Raw genomic sequence first — 18,973 nt, forward strand, 5'->3', positions numbered from 1 at the left:
TAGTACACATTTTATGAACTTCCTGTGTCATGAGTTGACGTTAGTCATAGACAAATTAAATAGTTTTTTTTTAATAATATTTTCGTTTAGAAATGTATTTTATTAAGTTTATCATTGCTATTTAATTCCAAATTAACAAATGCTTATCTTCACATTTGTATTTACAATGAAATGTACTTGCATGTGTAACGAAATTATATAATTTTCGCCATTTCTCAACGTTTTTTTCGCCAATTTGTCTATGGTCAACTCTATTATTTTGCGCCTGCGCACTTGATGGTCTACGCGACGTACCTACATAAAATCATTTTGTGGAAAATTTGAAGTTTGTTGATATATTGGTGACAAACCATTCATATTATTTATGAAAGCTTCGTGCTAATTACCATTCCAGGCGCGAGGCTGTGATCATCAGGTGGTGGTCAGCCTGGATGCGTTCAGTCACTATTGTTGTACAGTTCGAGCGGTGTACGGTAGCCATCTTGGAATCGAACAAAGCTTCAGATGTGTAGTTTGTCTGTTTATCAATAATTTTTGTGCATTTTGTTGTAAATAGTTTGTATGTTTAGGATATGTACGAAACGTTCGTCCACATGTGTAAATAGCTATGGCTGCGACAAGAAAATTACAAGGTAATTGTCATGTTATCAGGTTAGAGATTGACCCCAACCGATATACGTGTTCTAGAGCATTATTGTCAGATTGACGACTCCTCTGCCATCCTGGCGGTGAAGAGCTCTGCTAGACGGTGGCTAACATATTGTAGCGAATATTTCCATAACGTAGCATATACGAAGTATTCAAGCTCCTCTTGACAGTTCATAGCCGCGATGCTGATAGTATTGAGTCGTTAGTTTTTTTCGATTTCTTGAATTGTAATACGAGTGGTAATTCGAAAGCATCAAGTTTAATTACTCCAGCGATAGGGCTTAAGTACATTGTTGTTGAAAACTGTCATTGTTTTTATTTAAAAACAAGGTTGCAAACAGGTTTTTTGTTTCTTATGTTAATATGGACGTATGTTGCTTGCAGGTGAAATAGACAGGTGTTTAAAAAAGGTAACGGAAGGGGTGGAGACGTTTGAGGACATTTGGCAGAAGGTTCACAATGCCACTAACAGTAACCAGAAGGAGAAGTATGAGGCAGATCTCAAGAAGGAAATTAAGAAACTCCAGAGGTTACGAGATCAAATCAAGTCTTGGATCGCCTCCGGAGAGATTAAGGATAAGAGTACACTTTTAGAATATAGGAAACTAATAGAAACGGTGAGTACCAACATATTACTACCTTTACATTATGACAAAAACACTAAAAATATCATGCATATTATTGATATGAATGGGTGACACATTTGTCTACATGTAGGTAGAATTTTCTTGTAAGAAAAACATTGTTTTTCTATACTACCCATTGTTCAACTAATAGTCATAACCTCAAATAATAAAATAAAGTACAACATAAAAGGAACTTGAGTAACATATATTTTAAAAACATATCATTGTGATATTAAACTTTATTTTATACAAATGAAAATATATCAAATTGATCCATTCAATCATAATATCTTCAGCTCTGCAGTTGAATGATTACAATAAAATCATTATAAAACAACAATCATGGGATACAAATCCTTCTTTATTAAATTGGCAAATATCCCTGTTTGTAGTGTAAGGGTTTCATTCCAACAACTCCAAACTTTGTCTATGGGTGGTATTCCATCTGTTCAATACATTGGCCCAATATCTATTGCGTCTCACATTTTGCTTAATGAGAGAATGAGACTCAATGACATTGTACAGGTGGAATACCACCCGATGCCACCTACAGCACAAAGCAAGGAGTAAAGCGCAACCAAAATCATATCATTTATATATTTATAGTAGTCAGTCGACCTGCTATTTTACTTGTATTTCGTAACTTGTTTATCTCCAAACAACACCAATACTGCTTATATTTGACACAGATACTGTTAAATTTGAATACAGTGTAAACATCACATTTACATATGGCAGATTGTTTACGCAAAAGTGTTTTTGATGGTATTATCATATGAAATAACTACATTGTTTACAAAATTAATAAAAAAAAAACATTGAATAATACCTGTTACACTATGTAGACAATCTCTGTACTTTTCTTAACCCTTAATTTGACAATGTCTCTTATGGTTGTTTTATTTCCCACTTATTTGCTGAGGAGACTTTAACTCACAACCTTCCATGTTTTCTGTAGATTTAAAGGGGCCCACTGATTAACAGTCCGCCAGACGGTATCAACCTGTCAGTTAGAACAAAATTTTGACAGACCGATACCGTCTGGCGGACTGTTAATCAGTGGGCCCCTTAAAGGTTAAAATACACCTTGCAGACCAATTTGACTAGAACCAACCTATCAGGTGTTTGAATGGAATTCTATTATCGTAATTGAGGTTATTGAACTTTGTAGATTATTAAAAACAAATTAATAGCTCTCCATACATTTTTATGCTTACATAGCAAAAAATCTGTTTACATTTTACTTATGACACATCATACAATATGCTTAATGTGTCTCACAATCATTTAAATTGGCCTTACATAAATGTTGATCGGTAATAAAATATTAATGATGTTTTTCAGTAGCTCAGTCTTAATTAAGTACTTAAATTACTAAATAAGCGATTATATGAACTCATTTATCCTTATTGTTCTTTAAAAGTACTAACATATTGGATTGAATATATTATAATCAGATGATTATAATGGTTACAGTAATTGCGTTATCTTTTATTATTACACGGAAAAGTAGGAAAGAAAGCGGAGGTGACGAAATACATAAACGAAAAAGTAATATCTTCCAAGGTTCACCAATGCCCTTGTTATAAAATTCTTAGGTACTTACATGGTCAAGTTCTTATTGAAATTCCGCCGAAAAACAGTCCGCCGGATGGTATCGGCCTCTCAGTTGTTCAGAACTGTCAAAATATTGTTCTAACTGACAGACAGATACCGTCCGGCGAACTGTTAATCAATGGGCCCCTTAAGAGTTAATAACTCGAAATTAATTCGTACTTCTACAAGTACGCGGGGACTTACGAGGTTAACTAAATCTTATGCTGCTTTGTTAGTATAAAACCTTACAAACATCATAACATGATTGCAAACTTTGAATGAAGCCATTACTAACAAAGGCAGTTGTTAAGTTTTATATAACTTTGAATGGAAACCTTGTTTTGGCTGAAGTAAAGGCTTGTTGCTAAGGTTCTAGTTTTCGTGATGCAAACAAACTTTCACATATGCCAAATTAACTTCTTATTTACGCAGTTACATATGCGCGGTTACGCTAATGCCTGCAACGAAATAAATAAATATAGCTGTGTACATACATTTTTTCAATTCATTCAATATGTTTATTTCAGGCTAAAATGTCCATAGATAAAACAAAAAATAACATAATCAAATTAAAACCAAAGTAACATTATAATTCTAAAATACAAATTGAGTTACAAATAAATAACAATAAAATATAACTAATAATGTTAGTATTGTTTAATGTGCTGCTGAAACTTCTTATCATTTTAGTGTAAATGACTATGTTATTAGCAATGAGAATTGAGTATAGAGGCGCATTGTCAAAGTAAATTTTGTAGTCAACTCATTTTACTGCCATCTTTTGACACAGGACTTTCACTGATATGATGTATTAAATATCAAAAGGTGTCACCATTAGGAATGCAAATCGGTTATTTTTTGTATGGAAATAACCGCGGTTTCGGTTAATAACCGATTATTTCCATACAAAAAATAACCGAAAATAACCGATTTGCATTCCCTAGTCACCATCTACTCGAGTATAGGCCAAATGTATAACGCCATCTATTCAAGCATAAATTTTTCTTGATTTTTCAAGGCACACTTCATTTTTAGGGTTCCGTACCCAAAGGGTAAAACGGGACCCTATTACTAAGACTTCGCTGTCCGTCCGTCCGTCCGTCCGTCTGTCACCAGGCTGTATCTCACGAACCGTGATAGCTAGACAGTTGAAATTTTCACAGTTGACGTATTTCTGTTGCCGCTATAACAACAAATACTAAAAACAGAATAAAATAAAGATTTAAGTGGGGCTCCCATACAACAAACGTGATTTTTGACCAAAGTTAAGCAACGTCGGGCGGGGTCAGTACTTGGATGGGTGACCGTTTTCTTTTTGCATTTTTTCCGTTTTTTTTTTTGCTTTATGGTACGGAACCCTTCGTGCGCGAGTCCGACTCGCACTTGCCCGGTTTTTAGACTTTATTCATCTTGTACAATTAATAGATCTTTGGTTATTAGTACGATGATGACACTGACACTGACCTACCCCATCACAAAATGTGTTCTACTATTCATATAGCAACAATAAACTCTAAACAATGTGTAAAAACCATGATTAGGTGTCTATTTTAAAAATGAAGTGAAGATTAATTGTTGTATGTGTATAAAGGTTATCAGTTATAAATATTTCTATTATTTAGAAATTGAGTGTATGATTCAGTGATAAATATGACCAATGCGTGGTTTAGCCTTCTTCACACTAGGCGAGAACTGAGACACCAGCGCGCCGCCCTCCCACCTTCGTCACCGGGCACGGCATTCTCCTGCCAGCTATGCGGTCGCGGCTGCCGCTCTCGCATTGGACTTAATAGTCATTTACGGAAGTGCCGCACTCTTAATATAGACGCTGCTTAAACCATCATCTTATTGATGTGACAGGCCATTGATGATGATGACCAATATAAAACTACCTATGTCCCATATGAAATGAACTTTTAATTTGAAGACTGGGTTCTTAATCTTTGTATATTTTTGCACTTAATGTCAATATCTTTAGAAACCCTGCTGACATGCTAGACATTCTTTATTGATTTTACTATTGTTTGTACATGGAACTTAGTCTTTTCTTGCCAAGACTTATTGATATACTCTCTTAATCCTCTTCTAATTCATTTCCAAATTTATTTTCCAGCAAATGGAAAGGTTCAAAGTAGTGGAACGGGAGACGAAGACGAAGGCGTACTCGAAGGAGGGCCTCGGCGCCGCGCAGAAGCTGGACCCCGCGCAGAAGGAACGCGACGAGATGTCCGCGTGGCTCGTGCAGTCCATCGACGCGCTCAACTTACAGGTGAGAGCACCGACCACAGGTGGATCTTCTGTCTTTGTATTAAGGTTCAAAGTAGTGGAACGGGAGACGAAGGCGTACTCGAAGGAGGGCCTCGGCGCCGCGCAGAAGCTAGACCCCGCGCAGAAGGAACGCGACGAGATGTCCGCGTGGCATGTTCAGTCCATCGACGCGATCAACTTGCAGTTGAGAGCACTGACCACAAGTGGATCTTCCGTCTTTGTAATAAGGTTCAAAGTAGTGGAACGGGAGACGAAGACGAAGGCGTACTCGAAGGAGGGCCTCGGCGCCGCGCAGAAGCTAGACCCCGCGCAGAAGGAACGCGACGAGATGTCCGCGTGGCTCGTGCAGTCCATCGACGCGCTCAACTTGCAGGTGAGAGCACTGACCACAAGTGGATCTTCTGTCTTTGTAATAAGGTTCAAAGTAGTGGAACGGGAGACGAAGACGAATGCGTACTCGAAGGAGGGCCTCGGCGCCGCGCAGAAGCTAGACCCCGCGCAGAAGGAACGCGACGAGATGTCCGCGTGGCTCGTGCAGTCCATCGACGCGCTCAACTTACAGGTGAGAGCACTGTTAAATTGTATCTCTGTCTACAATACAAAGTAATATAATATCCCTATATTATTAAAAACCGGGCAAGTGCGAGTCGGACTCGCGCACGAAGGGTTCCGTACCATAATGCAAAAAAAAAACATAAAAAAAGTAAAAAAAAACGGTCACCCATCCAAGTACTGACCACTCCCGACGTTGCTTAACTTTGGTCAAAAATCACGTTTGTTGTAAGGGAGCCCCATTTAAATCTTTATTTTATTCTGTTTTTAGTATTTGTTGTTATAGCGGCAACAGAAATACATCATCTGTGAAAATTTCAACTGTCTATCACGGTTCGTGAGATACAGCCTGGTGACAGACGGACGGACGGACGGACGGACAGCGAAGTCTTAGTAATAGGGTCCCGTTTTACCCTTTGGGTACGGAACCCTTAGTACTTGGATGGGTGACCGTTTTTTTTTTTGCATTATGGTACGGAACCCTTCGTGCGCGAGTCCGACTCGCACTTGCCCGGTTTTTCTCAATCGCGAGCAGAAGCTAGTAAGGTTTATAAATTGTCAGTTAAGAGTGTGGGCAACTTCCTTACAAATTTTAAAAGCGTCAAATTCATTTGAACCTTGTAATGAACTCTGCAACCAATGGATCGTTGATGATGGAGTAGATTTCAATTTCAACTTGTCTCCTATTTAGTATGCTGGTCTCAGGTTCGTTAGAACCAGTAGCTTTAATGAACACAGACCAAAAATAAAAATCAGGAATTCTGGTCTTAAAACCCGCATTTAGATTGAAAACCCGACATTCAGTGGTTATTTGCTGACGTACAATCAGGTGTAAAAGGATAATTTAGGAAGTTATTTCATAGCGCCAAAAGTTTTCTACATATTGCAGTTTGTAAACACAGTTATTTGTCATTTATTATCAGTTTATCACTATTTTGTGGCGCCACTATGCTAATTGTGTTTGTCAATTTTCATTCAACACCTAATTATCTCTTATCTTGCTGTTTGTTTATAATATTTTACTATCTGATACAACTATGAGGTATAATTACTTTCTGACTTTCTGATTACCTTTACACAGAGGTGGAAATACAGTTTTATTCAATACAGTACTCTTTATTGCACACCTCACATACTAGTAGTTTACAAATAAATGTAATATTTAGTACTAAAAACATTAACCGAACAATTAGGAATAACCTTATTCTTGGGAGATTGAAACCAAATGCGCCTCGCTAGCCGCCTTTGCCGACCTCTGACCTTACCTAACCATGACCCGTTAAAAACTTACCACATGTGACACACGATTTGCCGACCCCTGACCTATCCTAACGTTTTCTATTTACATTTCCAGGTTGATCAGTTCGAGTCGGAGATCGAGTCGCTGCTGGTCGGCAAGAAGAAGCGGCTGGACAAGGAGAAGCAGGATCGCATGGAGGAGCTCAAACAGAAGCTAGAGAAGCACCGCTTCCACATCAAGAAGCTCGAAACCCTGCTGCGCATGCTAGACAACATGTCCGTTGAAGTTGAACAGGTACATTGTAATTGTAAAAGCCTTTAATATTTCTAGCCTAACTTTAGCCTAAGTCAAAACCCAAGATTAAGTTTTGTTTGACAGTTTCCAAGCTGGGTAACAAAACTTAATCTTGGGTTTTGACCTAATTTATCTATGTCGTAAGTTACTCCAGAACCCTCTAAAGAGGTATAGGCCTCTTCCAGACTATATAAAGTTTGTTGTTTAAATTTTTTGTTTGGTCTGGTATTTCTTGGTTTCTGGAAGGTTATGGTACCTTCCAGTTGAACAAGCAATAACAACTAAATATTACTGATCCGAATTAACGTAGCGGCTTACGAAAGCGAATGGTCAAGTTGGAAGAAGTAGAGGAGAATCTATGCGTTTTGGAATAAGTTAAATCTCTTACTGACTGTTATTTCACTGTTTTACTAAATACATATACCACAACCTTTTTTCGGTCGATATACGGACTGTTGCGCTCTACTATTTGGTAAAAATATGACATGGTCAGGCCCCTAGCACAAATATAAAAGTAAACTAAACATATTCACTAAGCTTGAGAGTATTAAGACTCTTGAAAGTCTGTTGTCTATTAAATAGATGGACCTAGCTACCTAACATTATTTTTATTTACTTTTTGAACGATTTATGTGGCTAAACCAGTTTCTCTCTCCATTCCAGATAAAAAGGATCAAAGACGACGTAGAATACTACATAGACTCATACTTAGAACCCGGCTTCGAAGAAAACGAGTACATATACGATGACATCAATGGTTTGGACGAGATAGAACTCAGTGGCGTCGGGCTACCATCCTCCGCGACTACAGACTCTAATAGTAACGAGTCAAACGGCTCGCCCACTAGCATTATATCAGGTACTTTACGTAGTACATATACATACAACCAGGCTTTTAAAAGAACTAGTACATATACAATGACATCAACGGTTTGGACGAGATAGAACTCAGTGGCGTCGGGCTACCATCCTCCGCGACTACAGACTCTAATAGTAACGAGTCAAACGGCTCGCCCACTAGCATTATATCAGGTACTTTACGTAGTACATATACATACAACCAGGCTTTTAAAAGAACGAGTACATATACGATGACATCAATGGTTTGGACGAGATAGAACTCAGTGGCGTCGGGCTACCATCCTCCGCGACTACAGACTCTAATAGCAACGAGTCAAACGGCTCGCCCACTAGCATTATATCAGGTACTTTACGTAGTACATATACATACAACCAGGCTTTTAAAATAAAAGAACGAGTACATATACGATGACATCAACGGTTTGGACGAGATAGAACTCAGTGGCGTCGGGCTACCATCCTCCGCGACTACAGACTCTAATAGCAACGAGTCAAACGGCTCGCCCACTAGCATTATATCAGGTACTTTACATAGTACATATACATACAACCAGGCTTTTAAAAGAACGAGTACATATACGATGACATCAATGGTTTGGACGACATAGAACTCAGTGGCGTCGGGCTACCATCCTCCGCGACTACAGACTCTAATAGTAACGAGTCCAATGGCTCGCCCACTAGCATTATATCAGGTACTTTACGTAGTACATATACATACATCCAGGCTTTTAAAAAAACGAGTACATATACGATGACATCAACGGTTTGGACGAGATAGAACTCAGTGGCGTCGGGCTACCATCCTCCGCGACTACAGACTCTAATAGCAACGAGTCAAACGGCTCGCCCACTAGCATTATATCAGGTACTTTACATAGTACATTACATATACATACAAACACACCTACATACAACCCGATTATAGTGATCTTCTTCTTCCTCGCGTTATCCCGGCATTTTGCCACGGCTCACATAGGAGCCTGGGGTCCGCTTGACAACTAATCCCATGATTTGACGTAGGCACTAGTTTTTACGAAAGCGACTGCCATCTGACCTTCCAACCCAGAGGGGAAACTAGGCCTTATTGGGATTAGTCCGGTTTCCTCACAATGTTTTCCTTCACCGAAAAGCGACTAGTAAATATCAAATGATATTTCGTACATAAGTTCCGAAAAACTCATTGGTACGAGCCGGGGTTTCAACCCGCGACCTCCGGATTGCAAGTCGCACGCTCTTACCGCTAGGCCACCAGCGCTTCAACCCGGTTATAGTGATATATAAATAAATGGGACAGTGTTACAATTATAAATAACCACTAACTATAGAATAATACGTTTTTCCATGCGAAAATAACAAATAATTTCTTCTTTCTGTGGAAAACTTTGGATACTCTCAATATTTGTAAACATGTACGTAATAGTTTGGGTCGTTGAGCCATTGAAATAAGTATACGTAATCCAGACATTATAAAAGCGAAAGTTTCTCTATTTTATACTCTATTTGAATGCGGCGAAGGTTCAAAATTGGTATATTCCACGAATACCAATTAGTTGAACGTGTATTTTGGCACAACTTCTGTGCTGATTGGAAACTGTCAACGCCACTGGATATTAAAACTGCTGTGTTAATATTATCTCTCAACGCTCAACTCACGGCTGCTCCAAGCAGTAAATAGGGTACAGACTGGGAAGCAACAAATAAAATGTATCATGCATTAGAGGTAAAATGATATAACGCTGGGTTTTGCTAGTGAGAAATCTGTAGATACTATGTGCTCTGTGGTGTTTTCATTATGCAATAAGATTGACAGTTATGCCTTAGGGCCCCCCACATCTAGCGTCTTTCGAGCGTCGGCGTCAACAACTCTATGGCCGCTGCTCGACGCAACGTCGACGCGACTGCGCAGCGACGTCATTTTCCATAGCGCTGACCAGACGCCGACGCTCGAAAGACGCTAGATGTGGGGGGCCCTTACGACGAAAGTGGAGGACCCGCGCGAAATCGCCTTTTCATACAAACGTAGTCCTCATATTCCTCCCTGGATATTAATATTATTGAAAATATTTTAACACAATTTGTTGTATATCAACTACATCTATGCCCCCTACGTTATTTTTTTTCGAGTTATAAATTATTATAAGAGTTAGGAGCATTTAAAATTTGTATGTAACTAATTTTTACCATAATCAAAAAATTTAAATCATAGCTATGGTTATACATCCAATTATATTTTACATAATGTCAATATCCAGAGAGGAGAATGGGGACTACGTTTATATGGAGAAACTGCCGTCGCCTTTCCTCTTAAATCATGACTCTTTCATTATGATCAATCTGCTTAATATTTTCTTACACCTATTGACGTAATATTTCTTTCATCACTCACATTGGTGTGTTATTTCTCATTTCAGGAACAAGTCCCATTCCGTCTCCCACGTTAGAAGTCCACAACCACTCCACAGATTCCATAGACATTGAGAAGAAAAAGAAAGAGGAGGTCATAGCGAAAGTGAGTACCATAGACAACACGATCATATTCATTCATCATCTAACATTATTATACTGTATATTTAGTATAATGTGGAGTATTGATTTTCCAAATTGATTTTGTTGTTGGTTTTGGGTTCTAAGCTGATTATTTTAACAATACCATAAGTATATTAAGGGAAGGTGACAAGAGGGTTAACTATAATAAGAGGGATAAGTATGTTATACATTATACATATAGCAGAAACTAGGAATTATCTAGTAATAGTAGATCTAAATTATATTTAAAATTCTCTTGCTTGAAACCGAAACCTAGTTACTTACAAAATAAGTATCTAGATTTGAGTTGTGAATAGATCGATTATCGAAAAAAAATATTACAAAATAATTGAGCAATCGGTCAGCCCGTGTGCAGATATATAAAACATATATGAGCTTAGCATAAAGAATTTCGTATATTAACCCGCCTGTTTCTATTTCTATCACACTCGCATAATGTTAATGCTATTGCGATCGCACAGTGTCTTTGACCGCCGTCATGGGCCAGCAATATAATAAACAGAGATAGATATAGGAAGAGGCGTGACGATGTAGAAAAATGCCTCGTGTTAAAGGAGCCCACTGATTACCTGTTCACCGGACGATATCGGCCTGTCAGTTAAACGCAAAATTTGACAGCTCCGAACAACTGACAGGCTGATATCGTCCAGCGAACTGGCAATCAGTGGGCCTCATCAAAGTTCTTTCTATACGGGGCCATTTTATTTAAAGTTGTCCCCTACACTTTTTTTTTCAAATTTGGGATTTTTATGTTATTTCTACTTAGAATCATGAGGTCTTTTGATCCTAATGGGAGAAAGAAAAACTGTCACAAAATTTTCATACAATTTTCGATCTTTACATTCCGTGACCGCCATACAAAGTCTATGAAAAATTGTAACGGAATGGAAATAAAACCTTGGGACACTTTCTCCTATAAGGATAGAAAGAGCTCGTGATTCTAAGTAGCAATAACATAAAATTTCACAAATTAAAAAAAAAAGTGTAGGGGACAACTTTAAAAAAATGGCCCACACGGGGCAACCAAAACCATGGGGCAGCTGCGAACCCAAAACCAGGCGGCGTGTGTGTGTGTTGCTATATTGTGGTGTATATTTGCAGCCGGTTAAGCCCCTGCCGCTGCGGGCGGCGAGCAGCGTGGTCAATAATAGCACGTCACTCGTTAGTTCCTTGCTCAATAACTCTGCCGCCTCCACCAATAGGTCAGTCCACTGACTTTCTTCTTACTGCTGTGTACTGTCACCACACGGGATTGTTATGCCATTTAGGCATTTTCGCGAGAAGAGATCCAATCAACTTTTTTCTAAAATAGGTAAATTTAATGTTTTTTTTTTTCTACTCATGATTATTATGAGCTCGTGAGCTCTTTCGATCCTACTAGAAGAAAAAAAAGACACATGATTTGTTTTTCCAATCCGTAACCATTTTTCAAACCGGCGGTTACAAAATGGACAGTAAGTAAAATTACTGAAAATTTTGGGACATTTTTTTTCTCCTACATCTAAAGAGCTCGTTATTCTGAGTAGGAATGATATTAAAACCTACCTTAGAAAAAAAGTTGATTTTATCTCTTCTCGCGAAAATGCCCATTAAGGGTTCTTGCTAAATTGGAAATTCTATAGCGTAAGTATTGAACAACCGCTTTATGGCTCCTCTACACGATGGGCCAACGCCGGCCACTCCAAGGGACGCAGCCATGCGGTAGAATGAGATAGCAATATCACTTGCTCCCTCTAACGCATAAATGCGTCCCTCGGAGTGGCCGGTGTTGGCCCATCGTGTAGAGGAGCCATTAGCTAGGACCCTAAATGGCGCAACAATCGCGAAGCGTGATACGTGCTAGAACAAAATTCACGGCACTTTAAAGCTTGCTATACACAACGCCGCATAGCCTTAGATTGGCCAATGCTGGCCCAACGTGTATGGCAGGCCTAACTTAACCCTTTTCTTGGTAACTTATCTGACATGATACATAATTTTACATCCTCTTTGTATTTTTTTTGCTCTGTCAGGTGCCGTGAGGATTGAACTTATCTTTTTTTTTATTTGTTAAGAAAAGGGTTAAACGTCGATTTATGGTTAAAGCTAATTTACATTATACTTTTTGTTTTCATTTTAATTAAGTCATGTTTACACGTTAATTAGTGTTTAGTGCGAGTTCATGCATTAATTGCTTGCGTTTAGTAAATGTATGAACATTCACTAAACACAATTTAACGGGTAAATAGGCCCTAAAAAGTCATTAAAGTGAATTTTGTTATTGCACATAAATACGGCATTTTTGTAGAGTTTATTAGACCGAAAACAACTTTTACAAGTATAATGTAACATAACTAGATAAAGTAACTTACTTATGTTATTTTTCTCGTAATCTACTTTGTTTTATTGTTATTGAGAATTGTTATCGGCTAATATGGTAGAAAATATAACACATTTTAAAGAATAAGAATACTTTTCAGAGTAAAAAATACATTTTTAGTTTAAAGGCTAATAACTAAATATATTTATCGTCATTATCGACCATGGAGATGGTCTTTTGTAAAGCTTTCTAGCCTCTAGTTGTCGCCATACTCTGTGTACAATGTCACGTTCTATAGCAGAGGTCTACAAACTGTTGGGAAGAAGAGCCAACCATATTAGAAAACAACCATTTCGTGATTATAATGCGTTCATTTTTGGCGCCTTGGAGAGCCCCAATTTTCTTTCAATTTTCAAAGTCCGGTATATAGCACTTATTCAGATCAATGTAATTTAAATCATATCCGATTGCAACAGAGTTGCTTTTGCTTTGTTTCGTTCAGTTTTTAAACAACGCAAAATCAACTCTATCTCCTACACTAAAGGTTCAAATTTCTGTGGCAAATTTTGAATTTTTCATTTGTATGGCTGGGCCATAAGAGGCAATGTGAGGCTCCGGTTTGCCGACCCGATTGTTTTGTAGTAATTTTGGTGTCAGCGTTGAGTGTGCGTTCCTTGCCTTCGGATATAATAAGCCTTTCGTGGCAGAAACGTCTGGGGCAGGACCATTGCCATCAATGTTAACTGACACAATGTAAACCTTATTACAAAAGGCATAAGGTCCATCGATGGGTAGTTAAAGAGCGTTGATGTTTGTACTGTACACAGCGTACGGCACGAAACGGCCACGGCCACATATTTGCTGTGATTTATTTTTCAATGGTGATTTTTAATAAAAAGATATGTCATGATCGCTTACCTTCTTTCTAAAGCTAAAAAAAACGAACTGTATCGCAGGCATGGTATAATAATATACTCCGCCTGGTACTCTCTTCCCGTCTTTTCGTGGTCACGTGACTGACACAAGCCTACGTCATCATGCGACAGCGCTATATGATAATATGCGATAGCGCTATGTAAAGTTGCAATGTTATTGTGACGTAGGCTTGTGTCACTCTGGGAAGACCATGTTTTATTAGAGTATCACAGGATATGTTCTTGTAGTGAAGTGGTATTTCCCCGCAGCATAAACAACTCGGGCGTGTCGGGCGCGTCGACGCCCAGCAAGCAGCCGCCGCCGCCCAGCCCGCCGCAGCCGCATCCTCATCCGCATCCGCACCCGCCGCACCCCGCGCATCCGCACCGGCAGCCTAACAACACTGGTAAGTTACACTTTTATAAATATTCATTAAGGGCTGATTTAGACGGCGCGCGAACTCGCATGCGATTTTAGTATAGTTCGTAGCTTTGTAATAGAGCCCGGCGGCTAATCCTATTGTCTATTGTTAATTAAAACCGCACGTGGTACTTACCTGGAAAAAATGGTCATAATTATTCTATTTGGCACCTGAGCGCGGGCTAGTCCAACGCTCAAAAAAACCAGTGTAGGTGCGCTCTCCGATAACGCGCCTTTGTTACGCATCTCGAGGACTCACTTTAGACTAGTTCTGTAGTGTTCGACTCGCCGGCACTCAGTAACCGAAGTACTGCTTTTTATGCAGGTGGTTCTGGCACGTGGCACGAGCGGTTTTACTTAACAATAGACAATAGGATTAGCTCGGGCTCTATTAGAAACCTACGAACTATAACATTGCGGACTGTTGGTTATACGTCCAATTCGACCGACCGATCAAAAACTGCGATGTATTGAAACTCGCATGCGAATTCTCGCATCGTCTAAATGAGCCCTAACGGACATCTTGAGTCTCAGAAACGAATTCTTCTTAACCCTTTGAGCATCACTGGTAATGTGCGCGGCGCGTCTTCGTGAACCTTGTCAGATTGATATTGGGCCTTGCGCGTCAGTTGAGGGTTAAAGATATACTTAAGCAGAGTTGAGAGATATTCTGATCAATAGAGTCCTCTCCTTAAACTGCCGAACTAAATTTTAAATTAATGTCGGTAATCCGCATGACATCCTTCGCGGAACTTGTCTATGAAACTGTACTAAAGATGTAAGGAACAAAATAGGGTAAGTTTAATAGGGTATTTCGCCAGAAACTGAACAGTCTTAGTAACTGGCCACCCCAAACCAAAAATGAATTCTATTCACATGTAAATAGAATTCATTTTAGTATAAGGTGGCCACTGGCCAGTTATTGAAAGCAGGCCGGCTATTGAAACCTTATACTAAAGTTTATAGGTGAATAAAATTCATTTTTAGTTTAGGGCCAGTTACTATTCTCATGATAAATTGATATGAATTTAGCCATTTTAGTACATATAAGGCGTCCAGTTATTAGAAGGTGGCTAGTAATAGACGATTTAGCAGTAAAGGCCTAAACAAGAATTAAAAGTTAAATAGATAATATGACTTTACCTTTCATGAAATAATTATCAGATATTGGATTAATTAAACAGAAGAATTACTACAAGTACATACAGGGCGTCCAGTTATTAGAAGGTGGTTAGTAATAGACGATTTAGCAGTAAAGGACTAAACAAGAATTAAAAGTTAAATAGATAAGATGACATTACCTTTCATGAAATAATTATCAGATATTAGATTAATTAAACAGAAGAATTACTACAAGTACATACAGGGCGTCCAGTTATTAGAAGGTGGCTAGTAATAGACGATTTAGCAGTAAAGGACTAAACAAGAATTAAAAGTTAAATAGATAAGATGACATTACCTTTCATGAAATAATTATCAGATATTAGATTAATTAAACAGAAGAATTACTACAAGTACATACAGGGCGTCCAGTTATTAGAAGGTGGCTAGTAATAGACGATTTAGCAGTAAAGGACTAAACAAGAATTAAAAGTTAAATAGATAAGATGACATTGCCTTTCATGAAATAATTATCAGATATTAGATTAATTAAACAGAAGAATTACTACAAGTACATACAGGGCGTCCAGTTATTAGAAGGTGGCTAGTAATAGACGATTTAGCAGTAAAGGACTAAACAAGAATTAAAAGTTAAATAGATAAGATGACATTACCTTTCATGAAATAATTATCAGATATTAGATTAATTAAACAGAAGAATTACTACAAGTACATACAGGGCGTCCAGTTATTAGAAGGTGGCTAGTAATAGACGATTTAGCAGTAAAGGACTAAACAAGAATTAAAAGTTAAATAGATAAGATGACATTACCTTTCATGAAATAATTATCAGATATTAGATTAATTAAACAGAAGAATTACTACAAGTACATACAGGGCGTCCAGTTATTAGAAGGTGGCTAGTAATAGACGATTTAGCAGTAAAGGCCTAAACAAGAATTAAAAGTTAAATAGATAATATGACTTTACCTTTCATGAAATAATTATCAGATATTGGATTAATTAAACAGAAGAATTACTACAAGTACATACAGGGCGTCCAGTTATTAGAAGGTGGCTAGTAATAGACGATTTAGCAGGAAAGGACTAAACAAGAATTAAAAGTTAAATAGATAATATGACTTTACCTTTCATGAAATAATTATCAGATATTGGATTAATTAAACAGAAGAATTACTACAAGTACATACAGGGCGTCCAGTTATTAGAAGGTGGCTAGTAATAGACGATTTAGCAGTAAAGGACTAAACAAGAATTAAAAGTTAAATAGATAAGATGACATTACCTTTCATGAAATAATTATCAGATATTAGATTAATTAAACAGAAGAATTACTACAAGTACATACAGGGCGTCCAGTTATTAGAAGGTGGCTAGTAATAGACGATTTAGCAGGAAAGGACTAAACAAGAATTAAAAGTTAAATAGATAAGATGACATTACCTTTCATGAAATAATTATCAGATATTAGATTAATTAAACAGAAGAATTACTACATCGCTAACAATTGCCAGTGGTGCTCAATTTTCTATTCCAACTTTCCACTCTACTAAACAATGTATCGTATTTCATAAGGCTTACTACTAATATGATTAACCTCTAGCCGCCCAGAGTCCTATAAAAAGGTCTCCCGTTCCATTCTAAGTTAAACTCTGTGTTGACAAAATAAAATTTCAGTTTGCTTGGCAAGGTTTGACGTAGGGGCGGCTCGAGGTTAAACTAGTACTAACGTGATATATAAGCGGGCCATGTATGTATATGTATGAAGCGATGGCGCTGGCCGAGTACCTGCCGGAGCAGGCGCCGGCGCCGTCGCCCTCGCCCGCGCCCGCGCCCGCGCCCGCCGCGCCCGAGCCGCGCCACAGCGCCAGTGAGTGCCCGAGACGTGCCGCCTTATCTGACAACACAATGCACCAAATATTTCACACGCATGGCTACACATGTTCCAGTTGTACAGTCGCCATCGGATATATAGGAGCGGCCGAGGTTTCACAATATCTGAACGCGCACTCTAATGCCTTGACAATAGAGGCGTGTTCAAATATTTGTGAACACCTTGGCCGCTCCGATATATCTGATGGCGACTGTACAGTCCTAAAATGTTCGAAATCATATTTCCTGTAAATTTTAGAAAAATGTACAGGAAATAAAGAAAACTTACATTTTGGGCATGGAAAATTGCGGATCCCGTACAAAAATATGAGAAGTTTTCGAAATAATTTATCTCGTAGAAATTTCGCAATTTTGGTTATTTTCCTACGGCACATCAGAAGCCATGAGTGTGTCGAATATTTCAATGCTATTGTCCTGTCAGATGTTGCAGACTACTAAATGAGAGCTAGAAAACTAAAATCTTATTAAGATCTCAGATCTTTTCTATCATTGCTATTAAAAAAGTTTTAATTGGCATTTCCTATCAACAATTGTCATTTTATCTAAAATGTCCAAGCCCTGATCACTCCCTCGATACGTTAATAAGATTAGAATAGATATTGCGTCAAAATTAACCATAATTAGCCCTCATTTAGTAATTTAAAGACAAATCCTCTCCACTCTCCAGCTTGAAAAGAGGACTTCATGTCTAGAAGCACAGATTTCTTGTTGGCTATGCATAATTATTAGTTTCAAACAAGTAGTTGGGTCGGTTTTTTATGCACGTTTTATGGTTTATTTATACTTTGATATTTTAATTCCGTATTAACTGCAAAGCATGCTTAGATGTACTTTTTAGTTGTAGGTACAGGTTTTTTAGTCGATAGTTGCTCGTCGTGTCACGATAAGGTAAAACATGAGTTAATTTAACATTTTTATGTATATCATGTCTCTGTTTTGTATTTGAAATACACGAAAACAAAGATTTTAGGTTAATTAAGGAATATGTAACAGAAAATTGTCCAAAAGATTAATAAGGGCATTTCACAAAAAACCGGGCAAGTGCGAGTCGGACTCGCGCACGAAGGGTTCCGTACCATAAAGCAAAAAAAAAACCGGAAAAAATGCAAAAAGAAAACGGTCACCCATCCAAGTACTGACCACGCCCGACGTTGCTTAACTTTGGTCAAAAATCACGTTTGCTGTATGGGAGCCCCACTTAAATCTTTATTTTATTCTATTTTTAGTATTTGTTGTTATGGAGGCAACAAAAATACATCATCTGTGAAAATTTCAACTGTCTAGCTATCACGGTTCGTGAGATACAGCCTGGTGACAGACGGACGGACAGCAGTCTTAGTAATAGGGTCCCGTTTTACCCTTTGGGTACGGAACCCTAAAAATAGCGTCACATACCCGACAATTTTCTGGAGCCCATTAGCTTTGATACAGGTGTATGTGTATCTGTATCTAGTTAAAGCAGTATTCGGTTTACATGCCTAGATGTTCGAATAAGTGGAAAACGCCCACGTTGTCTAATCTATCCGCAGGCTAGTTATATCGAGACGTTGTCATTCCCAAGGTTATGATAACAGCGGTATCGATTGCTCTATGTGCCTAGAGTTATTTACGGAAGTATGACGTTAGAGTACACAATACGGTTCTAACTTAACCGGATACGTTACAAATATGTACCTAGTTTCATTAGGG

The 18,973-nt window shown here is 38.2% G+C and overlaps 1 protein-coding gene across 1 annotated transcript in view; it reads left to right on the forward strand.

Annotated features, from left to right (window-relative positions):
* The first annotated feature begins 272 nt into the window (after positions 1 to 272).
* Positions 273 to 18,973, forward strand: part of LOC134669987 (CCR4-NOT transcription complex subunit 3) — a 33,890-nt gene continuing 15,189 nt past the window's right edge. Inside the window, exons 1-8 of the mRNA XM_063527631.1 lie at positions 273 to 632; positions 1,033 to 1,265; positions 4,984 to 5,139; positions 7,045 to 7,224; positions 7,888 to 8,092; positions 10,500 to 10,597; positions 11,737 to 11,837; positions 14,119 to 14,255. Coding sequence (XP_063383701.1) covers positions 608 to 632; positions 1,033 to 1,265; positions 4,984 to 5,139; positions 7,045 to 7,224; positions 7,888 to 8,092; positions 10,500 to 10,597; positions 11,737 to 11,837; positions 14,119 to 14,255 — 1,135 coding nt within the window. The 5' untranslated portion in view covers positions 273 to 607. The remainder of the gene's footprint in view (positions 633 to 1,032; positions 1,266 to 4,983; positions 5,140 to 7,044; positions 7,225 to 7,887; positions 8,093 to 10,499; positions 10,598 to 11,736; positions 11,838 to 14,118; positions 14,256 to 18,973) is intronic.

This window comes from Cydia fagiglandana, chromosome 13 (genome assembly GCF_963556715.1).
Source record: "Cydia fagiglandana chromosome 13, ilCydFagi1.1, whole genome shotgun sequence".
In the NCBI taxonomy this organism is placed as follows: domain Eukaryota; kingdom Metazoa; phylum Arthropoda; class Insecta; order Lepidoptera; family Tortricidae; genus Cydia; species Cydia fagiglandana.